At 43.1% G+C, this 19,669-nt stretch overlaps 1 protein-coding gene and 1 long non-coding RNA gene across 2 annotated transcripts; both read right to left on the bottom strand.

Moving 5' to 3' along the window:
- Window positions 1–522: 522 nt before the first annotated feature.
- ZNF594 (zinc finger protein 594) lies at window positions 523–15,167 on the bottom strand. The gene is given in 5 exon segments (XM_043441283.1): window positions 523–854; window positions 10,851–12,132; window positions 12,134–12,735; window positions 12,738–12,836; window positions 15,140–15,167. Coding segments are annotated over 5 exon segments (2,343 nt in total).
- A 244-nt stretch (window positions 15,168–15,411) lies between these two features.
- On the bottom strand, window positions 15,412–18,240 carry LOC122446645. Its single transcript, XR_006270951.1, has 2 exons — window positions 17,327–18,240; window positions 15,412–15,737 (listed from the first exon to the last, which is right to left on the bottom strand). It is a non-coding gene; the product is annotated as an uncharacterized LOC122446645 (long non-coding RNA).
- Window positions 18,241–19,669: the final 1,429 nt, after the last annotated feature.

Consider the following 19,669-nt stretch of genomic DNA (forward strand, 5'->3'; position numbering starts at 1 on the left):
TATGTCGGAGAGTGTTTTGCCTATGTTCTCCTCTAGGAGTTTTATAGTTTCTGGTCTTACATTTAGATCTTTAATCCATTTTGAGTTTATTTTTGTGTATGGTGTTAGAAAGTGTTCTAGTTTCATTCTTTTACAAGTGGTTGACCAGTTTTCCCAGCACCACTTGTTAAAGAGGTTGTCTTTTTTTCCATTGTATATCCTTGCCTCCTTTGTCAAAGATAAGGTGTCCATAGGTTCGTGGATTTATCTCTGGGCTTTCTATTCTGTTCCATTGATCTATATTTCTGTCTTTGTGCCAGTACCATACTGAAGAAAGACACAGGAAAAATCTTAAGGCGCTTATAACTTTTATGGAATCTAGTCCTAACACTGATTAGAAAAAAATACAACTCTGCCTGGAGACTTTCTCACCCACATGGACTGCCATGTGGAAGGCTCTTCTCTGGCATGAACCCTTTGGTGTCTGATAAGCTTGGGACTCCATCTGTAGGCTTTCCCACATTCTTTACAGATGACAGGTTTCTAGCCACTGTGGATACTCAGACGCTGACTTAGACAGGAGCTTTGACTGAAGGCTTTCCCACACTCATTACACTTGTTGGGCTTCTCCCCCAAATGAATCCTCTGATGCTGAACAAGATGAGCACTCCACCTGAAGGACTTCCCACAGGCATAGCACTTGTAGGGTTTCTCTCCTGTATGAATTCTCTGATGCTGAATGAGGTTTGAACTCTGGTTGAACATTTCCCCACAGTCACTGTACTTATAGATTTTCTCTCCAGAATGAATTCTCTGGTGGATGATAAGATGTGAGTTATAAATGAAGGCTTTACCACATTCACTGCATTTATGGTCTTTCTTCCCTGTGGGAGTTATCTTATGGGTTACAATCATCTGTCTGAAGCTTTTCCCCTGAGTAGGGGATTCCCTCAGTCTCTCCCTTTTAAGATTTCTCTGCTGCTGCTCTAAAGGGCCCTCACCTTCAGAGGCAGCTTCAAAGGTAGTGGTGCTGGTGGCGAGTTTTTCTCTGAGCACCCGTGATTCCTCTTCAGTAATGGGTGGTTGTGGCAATGACCCTTTGTCCTTGGTCTCTGCATCATCCAACGTTTGATGGAAACTGCAGATATGCCTGTTTTGAGTGTACAGAGAAATGACACTCAGATTAGGATTTCTGGCATGAAAATAAAAGCTTAAAAAATATTCAATATACACGCGACAGAATTCAGAAGGACAGTCACTTAAATATGAGGTCATCTCTTGGTAATGGGACTGTGTACGGGAAGCTTCTCCTTTTTTTCTCTTCCCTTCTCCTTATCTGTTTTTTTTTTCCCCCTGATTTTTAAATTTATAGAACACTGCAAAAATGTTATTTGAAAAATAAAATAAATTTCAAGGCAGGATCTTTTTAGGATTTATTTACTCTTTAAAAATATGAGAAAAAGTTAATATATTCAAGAAACTGGGGAGTGGTTAACTGATGTTGTATAGAAAAGGAAAAATAAGAATCACAGGGTGATGGAAAAGGATGTTCCTAAAGGTGCAAAGACCCTGCCCCTCTGACTTTGTGACCTTCACCTCTTCCCAGTCAACCCTTGCTCCTCCAATCTGTAGTCACAGAAAAGGGTTCCCAACCGGCTGGTTCTTTACTGAAGGGATGACTGCCTGCTTGGTGCTCTCGGCCTTTCCCTTTGACCTGCTCTTTAAAAAAAGAAGAGACAAATGCTTTGCCTTTTCATCTTTAAAAGCTCTGTAACACTTTGTGGTTTTAATTGTCTGTAATGCTTTCTATAATCTAAAAAGGACAAACAGCAATGGCTATAAGGTAATGACAAACTTAAAAAATACATCTTTTTTCCAGGTTAAATGCTTGTGGTTAAAGAAATATGAAACATGCTTACTAGGAAAAAAAAATCAAACAATAGTTAGCTCTGAAGAGAGACTTATGAAACAGAGGTAAAGGAGACAAGGAAAACTCTGCAAGAAAGGGAAGGAAGTGCTGGGAAGTAAAAACATACTTTTGGAATAGACACTAAGATTAATCTGTTTTTTTGTTTTTCCTGTTTTGTTGCTAATAAGAATTTGAATTTTCAGATGCTTCTGTCTTGTGGTGGTGGAGTTATGGTGTAAAACCAAGTGTTAAATAGAATCTTCTTGATTAGCAACATATTCATGTCACGTTTCCAATGGTTTATGAGGTTATACAGTGCTCAGCAAGGACAGTGCATGGTCCTGAGGCTCTCTGTCTAGGGTTAGCCATAAACAGAGAGGAGAGGAGCTTTATGGGGATGGATGGAAGCTGGGGAGGAAGTTCTTGTGGTAAATCTGAAGGGCAGAAGTGTAGACAAAAGAGAGTTTCACATGGGGCTTTTAGATGGGGAGTATGTGGTAGAGAAAGGTAATGACAGGCTGTGTCTCACATGGAATGCCTTACAGATTACAAAGTGTGTTTTGGGAGCCATGAAAAAGTTCAAAGAGAAAAGATTTCCAGGCTGGCCTATAGCTCAGGGCAGTGAAAATGATGAGGCCAAAAGTGAATGAAGTATTTTCTAGTCCTGCTTCAGGGCTCTCGGGGCTTCCCCAGTGGCTCAGCAGTAAAGAATCCACTTGCAGAGTGGGAGACACGGGAGATGCAGGTTTGATTCTTGGGTTGGGAAGACCTCTAGAAAAGGAGATGGCAACCCACTCCAGTATTCTTGCTTGGAAAATCCCATGTACAGAGGAGCCTGGTGGGCTGCAGTCCATAGGGTCACAAAGAGTCCGACACGACTGAGCATGCATGCACTTAGGGCTCTCTAAACCAAGAGATGCTGGTGAGGTTTTATAGCCAGATACACTAGAAATTTAATCCTTAGAGCTACTACATAAGGTAGGTTATCATTATTCCTAATTTTGTGGGTGATGACATCTCTCACCTAAGTGATAAGAACAATAAGGCCAGGATGATGACAGCTTCTGAGCTCCTGTTCTGTGCCCTTTATACTCCCTCCTCCTTCCCTCCCTCCCCACAATTCTGCTACTCAACACTGTCTGGGAAGGGCCAGGGATCCATAGGCTGCAGCTGGAAGCTTGGTTTCTCCCGGGCTGCTCCCAGAGCTGCCTTCTCCCATCGCTCTTCCCATGCAGGTCCACACACAAGGCCTGGGACCTGGGGGTGATCAGGTACCACTTGGTTTCTGTGGGACCAAAGGAGACTTTAGAGAGCCTCCTCACAGCACAGGGGCAGGAAGAGGAGCTAGAGTCTCATTCAGGGCTTGAAGGCAGAAAAGACAGAAACACACACTCAGTGTTCTACTTGGCCCCAAACAGTTTTGAACTTGGCAACTCCCCCTACTACTGCCCCTCTGTCAGGCTGGAAGGTCATTGATCTGGTTCCCACAACAGATCATATGTTCCCCTTTCCACCTGGGGTCCTGGTTCATTAAGTCCTTTCTCTAAATCCTCGAGCACAGTCACAGCCTTCTCTCCACTCTTAGGGTGATGTCCCCACACCCAGGATGGTCAGGAATTCTTTCAGTACCAGTAACTCTAGGATCTGCTCCTTGCTGTAACTCTCAGACCTCAGCCTCTCACAGCAGAGGACCCTTAGGCGGTTCAGGGCCTCCTGGGCACCAGGAGCCTCTTGGTAACAGAGCTGCCTGAAGTGCTGGCAGAAGATCTCTTGACTGGGAGAGTGGTTCCCATGTAGTCTGGTCTCACATTCCCAAGTCTGTTTCTCTTCCTTTGGCTCCATCATCATAACCTTTTCTTGATCCTGTGTACGTAGAAGGGCCAGAGTTTTAGCTGCTGTTAGTGATGCAGCCATCCTATCTTGGACTGGCTCTGGAGAAGACCCACACCAACCAGCGTCTTTCAGGGGCATGCTGTAATATAAGCAGAACTTTTTTTTTCATTCATTAAATACACACTCAGCACCTACCAAGACCCTGTACTATATCCTTTAGTCTTTCCTTCTCCATCCGTCCTCAGATTCCTATTCTAGTGTCACTGCCTTTGAGAAAGTCTGGTAGACAGATACATAAAGTGTTTTCTTCACTACATGTTACAACTTGATAAAGGCTATAGCAGGAGAAAAGAGCATGGGGGGGGGGGGGAGTTGGGGAGAGGGGACTGTTCTGGAATCTCATGGGAAGAAACAAGTTTGAAGCAAAAACCAAGTTTCCAGAACTCGGAGCTGAGCAACTTTCAGAGCAAGGTGACTTGCCTGTTTTCAATTATTGACTCTTAGAGGTGTTGGAGTGGAGCCTCCTGCCAGATGGCTCCTTCACTCTTCCTAAAATTTCGGTAGTGGCCACAACAAAAGATAAGTTTAAAATTTCTCTAAGGCAATCTTATTCAAACGCCCAGGATCTGTAGCAGGGTCCTGTTAAGAGGCAGCTATTGGGCAAGACTTGGTCTCGGTAAGGTGTCCAGCGTCAGGAAAATCTAAAGGGAAAGAGGTGGACGGCACCCAGAGGCCCTTAAAGGCACACAAACAGGGGCCCCTGGCTACGGAGGAGGGAGGTGCAGAAGACGAGCGCGGAAGCCTGTGTCTCAGGGTGATGCCCCGGTGGCCAGTTGGCCAGTTGAATTCCTGCGCACTGCACTGGGTTCGGGGTCCGCCTGACTGCCTGGCCAGTTACAATTCCCCATCCTTCACTTTAAGCCCTGGACTCTCCAGAGAAGAGGGGCACCAGGCCAGCCCCCGTCCTCCACGAACAGTGGGGACCTGGACCCCTTCCCGTGCAAAGGCGCGCAATCTGTCCTCGGCTCCTCAAAGGGCTGCCCGCGGGGTGTGCTCACTGCAGAAACCGCTGCTGCCTTCCTGGACCGGCTACAGCAGAGCGGGCCAGCGGGCTACACCCTGAGGGCCGCCGCTAAGCTTCACCTTAGAGGACTCGGAGCTTACACCTAGCCACTTTTGCACAGCTCGCGCTTCCAGCTGACCAGGGAGGGCAGGTGTGCGCCTGCGCACCCAAGGCCTCCCCTGTGGCGGAAGGCTCTGGGAATTGCAGTCCTGGAGCGGGTGGGGCAGGTGTGGGCCGAACTTTTAACCTAAAGGCTGGCGTGCCTTGCTTCTCTGTTCAGTTGTGCCTCCAGGGTCCTGCCCAAGCTGGGGAAGTTCTACCTGTGCGTGGCCTCTTTGCAGCCTTTCCTCCTCTACCTTCTGTCTTCCACTTACATCTTCCCAGACCTGATTAGAGGGTCACAGGTGGAAAAAGAAGTTACCCTTAAGGAGAAAGTGTTGTTATTCAGTTGCTCAATCCTGTCCGACTTTTTGGGATCCCATGGACTGCAGGACGCCAGGCTTCCCTGTCCTTCACTATCTCCCAGAGTTTGCTCAAACGCATGTCCACTGATGAGTCGATGATGCCTATCTCATCCTCTGTCACCCTCTTCTTTTGCCTTCAATCTTTCCCAGCATCAGGGTCTTTTCCAATGAGTTAGCTCTTTGCATCAGGTGGCCAAAGTATGGAGCTTCAGCTTCAGCATCAGTACTTCGATGAATATTCAGGGTTGATTTCCTTTAGGATTGGCTGGTTTGATCTCCTTGCTGTCCAAGGGACTCTCAAGAGCCTTCTCCAACACCACAGTTCAAAAGCATCAGTTCTTCGGGGCTCAGCCTTCTTTGTGGTCCAACTCTCACATCCATACCTGACTATTGGAAAAACCATAGCTTTGACTATACAGACCTTTGTCAGCAAAGTGATGTATCCGCTATTTAATATGCTGTCTAGGTTTGTCACTCCATGAACAGTTTGAAAAGGCCTATGCATATCCATCAGTAAATAAAAACAATTCCTGGTGAGAAGAAAAACGAAATCTAAGGATGTAGTTAATTGGGATGGGGGAAAAGGACTTGTTGATAGAGGAAATTACTGCTATCTGCTTTCCCAATAATAACAAACATGTGTCTGATTATGAGTTCTCAGGAAGGAAAGGTAACCATTATGAGAATGGAAAAGAACAGTAGAGCATCCAAATTAACATGGGAAAAAAACAGAACGAGCAAACTAGTATGAATCCTAGAAAGAAAAGAATCCAACTGGATCAAAAAAGGAAATCAAAAGCAAAATTACAAAGCACCTATAAGGCAATAAAGAGAACACTTTATGGTAAAATCTATGGGACTTAGCAACAGCCATACTTGAAAATGTACACCATAAAATCACTGTAGATGGTGACTGCAGCCATGAAATTAAAAGACACTTGCTTCTTGGAAGAAAAGTTATGACCAACCTAGACAGAGTATTAAAGAGCAGAGACATCACTTTGCCAACAAAGGTCCGTCTAGTCAAAGCTATGGTTCATCCAGTAGTCATGTAGGGATATGAGAGTTGGACCATAAAGAAGGCTGAGCACTGAAGAACTGATGCTTTTGAACTGTGGTGTTGGAGAAGACTCTTGACAGTCCCTTGGACAGCAAGATCAAACCAGTCAATCCTAAAGGAAATCAGTCCTGAGTATTCATTGAAGAACTGATGCTGAAGCTCCAATACTTTGGCCACCTGATGCGAAGAGCCGACTCACTAGAAAAGACTCTGTCTGATGCTGGGAAAGATTGAAGGCTGGAAGCAGAAGGGAATGACAGAGGACGAGATGGTTGGATGGCACCACCGACTCAATAGACATGAATTTGAGCAAGCTCGGGGAGATAGTGAAGGACAAGGAAGCCTGGTGTGCTGCAGTCCATAGGGTTGCAATGAGTCGGACACAACTGAGCAACTGAAGAATAACAACAACTATATCCCCTGTTAATAAAAACAGATATAAAACAATTTAAAACTCACCTTAAGAAACTTTAAAAGCATAGTGAAATAAACCTAAAGAAGCAAAGAAGAGTGAATCAGTAAAGATAAAAAACAAATTTAAAAATAGTAGAAGGGATAAATTCAAATGCTAATTTCCTTGAAAAGAGCAGCAAAATAGATAAACTTGTTTACAGCCTGATTAAGAGCAAGAAAAATTAAGAATTGGAATGAGAAATAAAACATAACAACAGAATCAGAAGAGATGAAAATAATTAGAGACCATTTCACTCAGCTTTAGGGTAGGATATTGAAAAATCTAGATGAAATGATCTTTTAGCAAAATTTAAATTACCAAAATTGTGTGCACCAGCCAGATATGTATAAAACAACCCGATTCTGGGGGTACAAGATCTCAGGAAAATGCTAGAGAGCAATTATTTAGATATAATGTGAAGTACCATTCTTTGGCAAACATTTCAAATGGGAATCACTAAAATACTTAACTAGGGAGAATTCTCTGGTGGTCCAGCAGTCAGGGCTCTGGTGCTTTCACGGTTTCATGGCCTGAACCGAATGCCATCCCTGGTGGGGGAACTAAGATTCCACAAGCTCAGTGAGGTGTGGCCAAACCTGCCACCCTCCCCTCCCCAAAAAACACTTAACTAGAAACCAGTCACCAATTCAAAACAGATACTTTGACCAAGCAAAATATAATTTAACCTGAATTTTTCCTATACTGACTAGTTTATGGCTATATCTAGAGTGGAAAGAAAAGAAAGGAAATTACACATACTATGCTCTTGTGATGACTATAGTTTTCAACAACCAACACAAAACTAGAAAATTATAAACATGCACGTTCAAACATTTATTGAAAAAAATTATATGTGTAAATCTATGTCTGGGCTACAGGTGAGGAGATACAAAAACATAGCTCCCTGCTTTCAAAAAGCTAAATGTGTAGGAAGTGTAAAGAAAACAAGAGAATATACATAAATGATTTACAGTGTAATAATGGCTTCTTGTAAGCTCTGAGGCTAGAGAAACAAAGGACTTTGGTTTGTTCATTCCAACAAGCCAGGCTTCGTGCTTGAATTTTTCTTACAATGAACAATGTGGGAAAAAAAGTGCCAAGGCATTTTTCTTTAAAGAATTGAGTGTGTGTTCATCAGAACCTGTCAGACATGTCCATGTTTAAAGAAAAAAGTTATTTTAAGTGATAGGGACTCTGAAAGCTGCAGGGGATCAAGACAACCTGAGATAAGAGTTAGGACAATGCATTAGCTGTTTAGGGACAGTAATTAGACCAGGCCTCAAACTGGAAGTTTTCATGAAGTGAGAGACAAGTCAGTATGAGAGAGCATATTAAATGCCAAGACAAGAACTTTCACTTTAGTAAAACAGGCAGCCACTGGCTGCTTTTTGAATGTGAGTTTGCATTTGTTTGTGTGTGAGATGATAAAAGCAGTATTTGAAGAAAATCAAGTAGTGGTGTACATCATGGATTAAAAAGGTGAACAGTTCCATGACAACTAGAACAGTAATGGAAGACCAAGGCTCAGAGAAGCCTTGTTCACTTTCACCCTCAGGATCTCAAGGTGCTGCCAGATTTGATCCAGAGATTCTTTATGCTAAAAGGAAAGAAAGCACATCAAGGGTGGGTGAGTGGGTGGATACAGTCTCCTTGATCACACATCCAAAAAATGCATGGATACCCTTCAGAGGTAATCAGGAGAAATCATTATACCCAAGATTCTGATAAAACTCCAGAGACAGACAAACCAGTCCTTCCAAATTTGTCCCCAGTTGTTTAAGGTCTTCTTCACAATAGGCTTAACTCATGCACATGGCTGACCAGAATTTTAGGTCTTCTAATCTTCTCAACTTCAGACATAGGAAGAAAGTTCTTCCAAATCTTTATTTCATCAGAGATTCAGAAACTGAAATGAGAAATGATTTGTACTGTAGCTGCAGCCAAGAGACATCAACATATTTACCAGCTCTTATTTTCAACATTCTCAACTGCTACATTCAAACCCATCCTGCTTCAGTGAGGAAATGAGTTGAAGAAAAGAAGCCAAATAAGGAGTAGATTTAATGACCAATGTCACTAGTGTGTTTGGTAGATTTGATAGTGTGTTGGGAGAGGGACCTCAATGGCATGAGGAAGAGAGTTTTTGGCTGCACCATGTGGCTTGTGGGGATCAGGGATCGAACCCGAGCCCAAGGCAGTGAAAGAACCGAGTCTTAACCACTGGACTTCCAGGGGATTCCCCAGCAGCCAGCTTTCAGGGATGGTGTGGATGGGCTTCTCCACTTTAAGACATCCCACTACTGTTTAGGATGCCCTTGTGGAGGAGCCCTAGGCCCCAGTGCTTTGAACTTTAAGGGGTCATCTTCTTTATACTAGCCACAACACAGCAGGGTATTCTTACACATCTTTTATTTTGCTTGTAAATACTTCATCTTCTGTTTAGAAATGGTTAAAGCTCTAGATGCCCTTCTGTGTGTCAACAGTAGATTTCAGTTTTCTCATTTAAAGCTCACAATTACACCAGGAGGTAGATTATTTTAACACCATTTTATTAGTGAGGAAAATAAGGATCAGAAGGGTTACGTAATTTGTTCCAGGTCCTGAGGCCAACATGTCCTACTGGGATTCAAACCCACATCTGCGTCCCCTCCATTACACCACACGGCTTCTCCTGAAATAGCTCATCAAACTAGTTTTCTATCAGACTCTGGGTTCCCATTTGGGATGCACTGCCACTGCCCATGTCACACTGAAATGCTTCCTTAAATGGCCCCTGGTGACTGGTGTTCTAAATATCCAAGGGCAGGGCTTCTCAACCAGGGTGCTGTTGACACTTAGGGTCAGATAATTCTTTTTTGGAGATAGAGCGAGCTGTGTATTGTAACATATTTCACAACATTACTGCTTTTTAGATGCCAATATTTCCTTCCCAGATGTGACAACCAAAATGTCTCTGGGACATTGCCTAATGCCCTCTGGGAAGCAAAAATCACCCTGGTTGAGAACCACTGATCCCCTCTGTGCGTCTCACAAGCTATTCCCACTGAGGAAAGATATAGGTTGAAATTCTCACCTTACATTGTCCCATTCGGTAACTTTCTTGTCTGCTGATACAGGTAAGTTCATATACAATCTACCAGTAGTTCATGGTACAAGAAATATTTGACAATTGTGCTTGACTGCGCAGATAGGCAGGACCTAATTACCAATATCAGTTTTCAGATTAAAGATGACTGATCTCTTTCAGAGTTCTGCTTAGAGTCTCCAGTTCTCAAATAATTACAAAGCTCTGGTTCAAGACAAAACCACTCTCCTCTAATCATTTCACCCTTCAAAGTTGTTGCTTTAATTCCTACCAACTCAGGTCACCTAAATGCCCTGCCCTGGCACTCAGTCTAGTCCTATTTCCGATACCCACTGTCCTTCCCTTTGCTCTTTCATTTCCTGATACTACTAGTCATTATCATTCTTTCCCTGGGGAACACTTCACTTGGCTCTTGTATCCTGGCCTTCAGCTTTCCCGTTGTCAAGTCATTTCTATTGGTTTTTGTTTCCTCTCAATTAATGGTTCATTCTAATTAGTATTATCACATATGCATAAGCATATTTTATAAGGAGATAAAAGGGGAATATGTATAAAATATATATCTAACAGGAAGAACTCATCCCAGAGAGATTTAATCACTCTAAAGTACTTAAAGTAGATTTATACTTGTCACTAGATTAGGTAGTCAAGATTGAAATGGCTCCTTCCATGAAGAAGTTAGTTCGGGGGTTGTTGGCAAAGTGATTTCTAATGATGTTAACAACAGTGGAAGTCCCCTGAAACATTCTCAAGTAATTGTATCCTCTGGATTGTATGCCAGTTTCAGATCTGAAGCAGAGAAAAGGTGATTATGTCCAAGAGCTTGCCCACATTACTCTTACATGTTTTCCATCCATTAGGGCTCTTCAAATGTTTTCCTACTTTCAAATGGTTTTCAGCAATAAAAACCCTTTACTGTGCAATAAGACGTGGTCTCCATCAAGCTTTTTCTACATTCATTAGGTTTCTGTTTCCTATTAGAGTAAGTCATATTTAAGGACACTCTTGTGTTCCCCAAGCTCCTTTCCAGTGTGAAGTTTCTGATGATCAAGAAAAGCTGTGTGCCTGCTGAAGGCCTTCCCACAGTGGCTACATTCAAAGGCTTTCTCTCCAGTGTGAATTCTTTGGTGACTAACAAGGTGTGAGTTCTTGCAGAAGGCCTTCTCACACTCAGGGCATTCATAAGTTTTCTTGCCAGTGTGAACACGGTGGTGTTTAATGAGATCTGAGCTGTCCCTAAAAGATTTCCCACATTTATTGCACACATAAGGTTTTTCTACACTATGAATTCTGCGATGTTTCATAAGGTCTGAGCTCTGATTGAAAGTTTTCCCACATTCCTTACATTCATAGGGTTTCTCTCCTGAGTGAGTTACCTGATGTCAGGTGAGGTCTGAGCTGCCTCAAAAAGTTCTACCACACTGACTGCACTGATAAGCTTTCTCTTCTTGGTGAATTCTCTGCTCTTCTCTAAGTAATTTTTCCTTACTGAATGTTTTCCCAACTTCCTTAAGTTTCTCTCCAGTATGAAGTCTCTGATGCTTGACAAAAGCTGTGTGCCAGATGAAGGCTTTTCTGCATTCCTTACATTCATAAGGTTTCTCGCCACTGTGGATTCTGTGATGCTGGATGAGGAGCAAATGTTGCCGGAAGGCTTTCCCACATTCATTGCACTGATAGGGTTTCTCTCCAGTGTGAATTTTCTGATGTGTCATAAGGTGCAACCTCTGGCTAAAGGCTTTCCCACATTCATTGCATTCATAGGTTTTCTCTCCAGTGTGAGTTATCCAATGCCGAATTAGATCTGAACTTCCCTGGAAAGATTTTCCACACTTAGTACATTCATAAGATTTTTCTTCCCTGTGCATTCTCTGTTGTTGGATAAGATCCAAGTTAGAAGTACAGGCTTTTTCACATTCAAGTTCCTTTCCAGTGTGTAGCCTCTGATGTTTCAGAAAGGCCGTGCATCCACTGAAGGATTTCCCACATTTGCAACATTCATGGAGTCTCTCCCCACTGTGGAGTCTCTGGTGTTCAGTGAGGCGGGAGTGCTGCCTAAAGGTCTTTTCACAGTTGCTGCACTTGAAGGGTTTCTCTACAGTATGAATTCTCTGATGTGCGACCAGGTGTGAGCTTTGACTGAAAGTCTGTCCACATTCATAACGTTCATACGGTTTCTCTCCAGTGTGAGTTCTGTGATGAATAATGAGATCTGAGCTTTGATTGAAGGCCTTCCCATATTCATTGCATACATATGGCTTTTCTCCAGTGTGAATTCTCTGGTTGCAGGACAAGGTTTGAGCTCCCCTTGAAGGCCTTCCCACACTCTTTACATTCATAGGGATTCTCACCATTATGAATTCTCTTATGTCGAACCAGGTTGGAGCTCTGATTGAAGTCTCTTCCACATTCATGACATATATAAGGTTTCTTTCCTGTATGAATTCTCTGATGTATAATAAGATTTGAACTTTGATTAAAGTCTTTTCCACATTCACTACATACATATGGTTTCTTTCCTGTATGAATTCTCTGGTGTATAATCAGGCTTGAGCTCCGATTGAAAGTTTTTCCACATTCCTTATATTCATAGGTTTTCTTTACATTATCAATTTTCTGATGTTCAGTTATTTCTGACTTCTGTTTGAAGCTCTGACCACAGACTTCATATCTGTGGGATCTTTCTCCTGTAGAAAGGAATTTTTCTCTTTCCTTACATCCATGGCCTCTCTCTCCTGCAATGGTTTTTTTGGGGATCACATTCACTTCCCTGATACCTCTCTCTTGGGAAGAGGGATGTCTCACTGCATCATGTAAGGAGCTCACCCAATACCTCAATAACCTGTCCTCAGGATCGTTGATTTCAAATAACCTACATTCCTGGGAGATTGTCTTTGGAGTCTTTCTGATACAGTCCTTGCTGAATTTTTTTCTCCTGAAATTTCCGTCTTTGACTGCCAATCTTTTATCTTACTCCTGGTCTCAGAATCTGAAATGATAAGCAGACCATTCTATAATATTTAAAATACAAATTTCACCTCTTTCCTACACCAGAAAATCTTAGAGGGAGGTAGAGGGAAGAACAAGGAACTTAGAAGAAGACTCTTCCCTGCTGGCACTGAGATTTAGACATTTTTCAGAGGGATTGTGGCTATCACAGGAATACACACTCTATTGATGGAGAAGAAACCTACTGGGGTGCAGGCTGGAGCTGGTGTGTAGGAGTGGCCTGCAGGGTGGTGGAGGAATTCACTGGAGGAGGTGGGCAGTCTGGAGCTGGAAGTGGCCTGTTTGATGGGGTAGGAACCTGCTGGGCCCTGTGTCCAGGCCAGAATGGGTTCACAGGAAGCAACCACTAGGGTGAGTGTCACTCACCCTAGCTGATCTGCTGGCAACCACACCAATAAATAAACAGCACACCAGCATCAGCAAGAGAAGTTCCTTCCTTTTCCTATGGCCTTGCATTTCCCTCCAGCAACCTCTGTTGACAAAATATAGGTCTTGTACCAGCTGGCAAAGGAGATGTTCAGATCTAGCAACATAAGCAAAGCAAAGAAGAATAGATTTGGAGTTGAGATATGATACATTAATAACTGGTACACTAACACTGCTATATTTAAAATGGATAACCAACAAAGACCTATTGTATAGCACATGGAACTCTGCTCAATGTTATGTGCCAGACTGGATTGGAGAGGGGTTTGGGGGAGAATGGATACATGTATATATATGGCTCACTCCCTTCACTGTTCACATGAAACTACCATAACATTGTTAATCGGCTATACCCCAATATAAAATAAAAAGTTTAAAGTTACAACAACAACAACAAAAAACACCAACTGGGTAGTGGGAGTGAAAGAGTGGGGGTAAGGGGGAGGAGCTGGTGAATTCCACTTCAGACATGTCATATTTGACTTACCTGTGAGGCATCCAGGAGGAAACTTCTGAGAAGCCAATGGATCAGCAGGTCAGGAACCCAGGAGGAAAATCTAGAATGGACATACAGATTTTGGAATCATCAGTATATAAATAGTATCTAAAGCAGAAAAGTGACCCTGGTGATTACAACTTAGAGGCAGCTTAGGGTTCTGAAAAGAACAGGGCTTAGGGGCCAGCAGAGCCAAGTTAGAGTCCCAGCTTCTTCATCTCCCCCAACCATCATTTCTGCAAATGTAAAAGAGAAATATCACTTACTCCAAAGTGTTATTGTACACATTAAAAACAAACAAACAAAACCACCCTGGGAATTCCTTGGCGGTCCAGTGGTTAGGACTTGGCACTTTCACAGCTGTGGCCTGGTTGAGGAACCAAGATCCTGTAAGCTGCATGGCAAAGTAAAAACCAAAAAACCTACCCGAATGTACAGAAAGCCACACATCACTACAGTATAAGCCTCCCAAGAGTGTAAGCTCCATGGGGTTGGGGGTCTTTATTTTGTGCAGTGTTGGACCACTACCTGGACCATGGCGGGTACTCTATTAAAAAATCATTGAATAAGTGAATAGTAAGGTATCTCTCTTCCCCCTTCCCCTTGACTAAATAATTCCTGAAATTCTTGTCTCCATTGGCTTCCATAATGCACTATACTCCACCCACTCTACTTTTTTATTGTCTTTACCCTTTCAGCTTTTCCAGCCATTAAATATTGGTGTTACTAAGTCTCAGCCCCTAGTCTTCTCCTTTTATATTCTGTATCTCAATGACCATATCAACTCTGGCTTCAGTGATCACCTTTGTCTAAAATGAATCATAAATCTAAAACTCCAACTCCTCACTTACACTGTAGCCTATATTCACAATTCATCTCCAGTCCAGTGTCTTACTGACAGTCAAGAAGAATCAAATGCATAAAAATGAACTCATCATTTTGCTTCTAAATGTATTCCCCCTTCTTACAGCTGTTTCTGCCCAAACGGCCAGTTTTCATTGAATAAATATTTAATGTGCCTACAGTGAGCCTGCAGTGTCCAGGCACTGTTCTAGGCCCTGGGATACTCTGGTGAAGAAGCCCCTAATGGGGCTTGTACTGTTTTAAGCCAGAAACACAGTAGTTTACCAAAAATGTGATCCATAGAGCAGCAACATCGGCCTCACCCAGAAGCTTGGTAAAATGCAAATTCTGAAGCATTGCCAAGACCCACTGAATCAGTCAGTTGGGGAGGGGCCCAGCAATCTGTGCTCACCCAGCTCACGATGCAGGTGATTCCTTAACTTTGCTACAATCTGAGCAGCACTGCTGTAGTCATCTTGGACTTCTCCCTCTCTATCCCTTCTGTCTGTATATTTTACCTAATTCTGAAAACTGCTCCAACTCCATCTTAACTCAAAATGTTCTCACTCCATGCTTGGATTCTTGTAAAATCTCTAAACATGTTTTCTGGCTCCAATCAGTGCTGAGAACACTGTCAAATGAAATAATTTTCTAAGGCACGGCTAACATCAATGAGCAAAACTCTATCATGATTTCTTCTATCACCCATTGAAGGAAATAATAGCTTCTTGTTGACTCACAGAGCTGAATTATATCCTAGGGCTCCCATGACAAAGTCTCATGAACCAGGTGACTTAAAACAACAGGAATTTATTCTCTTACAGTTCTGAAAGTTAGAAGTCTGAAAGGAAGGTGTTGGCTGCGTGGCTTCCTCCTGCAGGCTCCTAAGGGTAACTAGTCTAGGTCTCTCTCCTAGCTTCTGGTGACAGCAGGCAATCCTTGTGTTCCTTGCTTAGCAGATGCAGTACTCCAGGGTATGCCTCCATCTTCACATGGCATTCTGTCTGTCTCTTCGTTTGGTCATCTTCTTTCTTATAAGGACACTGGTCATATTGAAGTAGGGGCCCATTCTACTTCAGCATAACCTTGTCTTACCCAGCTACATCTGCAATGACACTGTTTCCAAATATGGTCACCTTCTGAGGAATGGGGGCTAAGACCTCAACATATCCTTTTGGGGGATACAATTCAACCCATAGCAATATCCCTGCTCTATGATTCCCTAAGAGCAAACCTATGCTCTTGAATCCTCCCTAACATTCCCATATACTAGGTTTCTTCCCATTCTGTCCCTCTGCCCATGACTCTCCTACTTGTGCTCCTTCCTACTCTCCTTCATCTATATCAAGATCAAACGCGGCAAAAGGCCAGGCAGTTCATCAGAATGAGTAACATAAACCAGGTGGTAAATGACAGCTAGTACTTTGCTTCAGTGTCTGGGAGACAATGATTAGTGGGGACTGGGTATCTGAAAATCTTATACTGAGTCTAAAGGAGGGAACTGCTACTCAATTCCTGCTAATTGTACCAGGCAGACACATGGATCCTGTTTGGCCACATCTGATTTTCCAAGAGATGCTAAAAACCCAGACTTTTGAGTGAGTGGATGTGAAAGAAATTTTCTGATTTTAAAATGTTGGCCACTAGTTCAAGTAAAAACAAACAGCATGAGTCAAGAAAATTTGTCTAGACGGAACTCCCTGATGGTCCAATGGTTAGGACTTGGCACTTCCACTGCTGCGGCTGCAGTTCAATCCCTGGTCAGAAACCAAGATCCCCACAAGCTGCAGGGTGAGGCCAGAAAAAAAAAAAAAGTGTCTACAGAGTAATCTGGCCCAGGGGCCAAACTTTTACTATCTCTGACTTACACAAATAACTTTCCACTGTTTCAGACTCACCGTAGTACCTTCTATTTCAATCCTTATTATTATTATTTCAATCCTTTAAATTCATATTCATGCATTAGATGATACTACACAAGACAAAAGTCCCTGCCTAGGGGCCTGGAAGACTTAGACACGAAACCAGGTATTAAGTGCTTGTGAAACAGACCCTTGTTTAACTAAACAAGCTAAAAAAGATGAACAGTTTAAAGTGGAAGATGGCAATGCTGGGTGCCTTCCCAAAGAAAATGACTTTTGAAGCTATACCTAAAAAATATACAGACCTTCACAAAGAAGAGACCAGCCCAAGTCCCTCCCTCTCTGAGCTCCAACAGTTCGAATATTTTAGATCAGGTATTAGAACGTGTCTGAACAATACAGTTCATTCCTGTGGTTCAGTCTAGTCTTCCCAACGGGGCTGTCCCTTACTCCTGGAGAGTAGAAACCCGATCTTGTACTTGAAGTTACATCTACAAACGCGCTTGGCACAGCACTGGCCAAGGAATAAGGTCAGTTCATGCCTGGGGGTTGATTCTGGGCCTGGGAGAGATGTGGTTTGCAGAACTCACAGGAGGGAACTGGAACAGAAAGTAAAAGGGGGACGCGGCAGAGGACGGGAGCTGGAGATGGGCAGGGAGCACCGAGACCAAAATGAGGGCCAAGGGCTTAGAAGGCCTGACCGCGCCCATCGGGCGCCTAGGTCCTGGAAGCCCCAGACTCTCTCTTTTTGGAGAAATAGAGAGTTCAGCGCCCTCCTCCGAAGATCTGCTCCCCCACTCTCTTCCTGGGACCCCCAGTTCTGCGATCGCGGCGTGGTCTCACCTCCAGGCCACCCCTAGCCTCTCGCTTGACCGGGGCCCCCTCCACGGCCACCAGTGCTCAGCCCGCATTCCTCCCTTGGGCGCGGGGCCACCACCCCGGACACCGCGTCAGCGGTGGCCGATCACTTCCGGCGTGCTCTGGCACGCTGTCATTCACTTTCCCGCCGCCGACCCGGCTGTGCCGGCTAATCCGCGGGCGCGCCCCCAGGCCACCTCCCACCGGCTCTGGGGTCCCCTGCGCAGGCTCGGTGTCGTCCGCTCGGTCTCGCGCTAGTAGAATCCTGAGGGTCCTGCGCCGAGCAGGTTGGTGCACCTGCTGGCGCCGCGTTACACGAGCAAGGCCACCACCGAGACGCAAGTCCTCCGGGGGTCCTAGACTTGCCCACGGGCCTGCCTTCGGCCTGTAGGTCTGGGTGGGTGATCTCATCAGAAAACCACGCTTCTGTTCTAATTTTTAATCTTTTTCTCCCTGCGTGCCTTTGTGGTCTGATTCATTGATGCCTTCTGTTTGCATTGCCCTGTCAAAGGCTTGGCAGAAAAAAACAAAAAAGCCTTGGCAGTACTGAGATTTAAAAAAAGGTTAGCGAAATGTTTAACAGGTCGAGTTCTGAGTGAGAAAGATAATTAGAAAATCAGGGAGAATCGTTGACTTACCACTTATGGGTGTTTGACTTTGGGCAAATTACCTAACCTCTCTGAGTCCAATTTAATGGATTACCCTCCTTTTCCTCACTGATTTTAAATACTGTCTTTATCATTAACTAAATTCACATATGTACTTGGTTATGTATTTTAAGTACATTCTGTTTGTTACCTGTTTCTATCTGCTTTGATAATAAACTGTTATAGTGAGCTTTTAACTATGTTTTAAAATCTGGTGGGCTAGTCTTCTACTCTTCTTTTTTTCAAAAAAGTTGTAAACATGAATGTTTTCTTGTATTTCTTATATTACTTTTAAAAGCACAAATAGCGTGGTTTTTTTGTTTGTTTTTGTTTTTGTTTTAAGAACCAAAATATGCTTAAACCAGAAGAATGAAAAAGGACGGTTGAGGGAAGAACGGTAGCTACTATTTTTTTTTTTTTTTTGAGAAATGTAAAGTCATATTGAGAGTGGTTTGTTTTGGCTTTTTAGTACTTTTTTTCTTCTTTTTTTTAAATAACAAAAAGCATTCTGATCTCATCTGGGTTTAACATGCTGCTCCTGTGAATTCATTATGTAATTCATTTGCTCTAAAAGTATGTATGTCATGCCTGCTCTCTGCCAAACACTGGTGATGCAATGAATGTTGAGCAAACCCAAGGTCCCCTCACGGAGCTTAAAGTCATCAAGAGGAGATAGTTAACCAATTCAATGAATAAATATAAACTGTTAACAGTAGTGAGTGCTGTTCTGGAGAGTACATGGTGCCCTAAGTGTTTATAAAAAGATTTGACTACACAGGGAGGTCTGTGAAGGTTGTCTGCAAGCAGGCTCTCCCTGAAGAGTTAGGACGATGAAGGACAAGAAAGCCACATATACCCACCCCTGCTGGAATGTATGTAACAGGAAAGTCCAAATCCTTCTTTTGTTGGAAGATCTGAATTTTACTTTCTAATGAATTTTCATTGTACAGTATTTTAATTTTATTATGAAAAATCTTTACATCACCCAAGGGACAAGGTGTTAACTAGATAGGTGGAAACAGTCATGGATATTAAGTTGGGAGGGTTTTTTTTGCAAGGGGACTAACTGGAAGTTGGTGGGTGAATATTTTCATGTTTTGATGGATTTTCCCTACTCGGATTCATAATAGTGGAGACTTAGTGAGTATTTGAAAAAATGGGACTCCTTGGTAATCATCTTTAAAGGCAGGGCTGTTTCTCTGGTGATGAAGGGCGAGGAAGCCTGAATCCGTTTTTTTGGAGTGACTTTTGGTTGCCTTTGAAATCTTTGTAATTCACCACCGGCTTCCTTGTCATAGTTATTAATATTCTAGAACCATAGAGATGGAAGGCACTCTGAAGATCTCTTCTTTTTGTGAACACTTCTTTCTCTTTTTGTGAGCACAATCAACCTTGCTTCCTCCCTTACATCTTCCCTCCTTCCCTGCCCACCTTCCTCCCACAATATTTATTGCTATCCCTTAAGAGATCCCTTACGTCCAGTTAGAACCTGACATGGAACAATGGACTGGTTCCAAATTGGGAAAGGAGTAGGTCAAGGCTGTATATTGTCACCCTGCTTATTTAACTTATATGCAGAGCACATCATGCAAAATGCTAGGCTGGATGAAGCACAAGCTGGAATCAAGATTGCCAGGAGAAATATCAATAACCTCAGATACGCAGATGACACCACCCTTAT

Source organism: Cervus canadensis, chromosome 1 (genome assembly GCF_019320065.1).
Source record: "Cervus canadensis isolate Bull #8, Minnesota chromosome 1, ASM1932006v1, whole genome shotgun sequence".
NCBI lineage: Eukaryota > Metazoa > Chordata > Mammalia > Artiodactyla > Cervidae > Cervus > Cervus canadensis.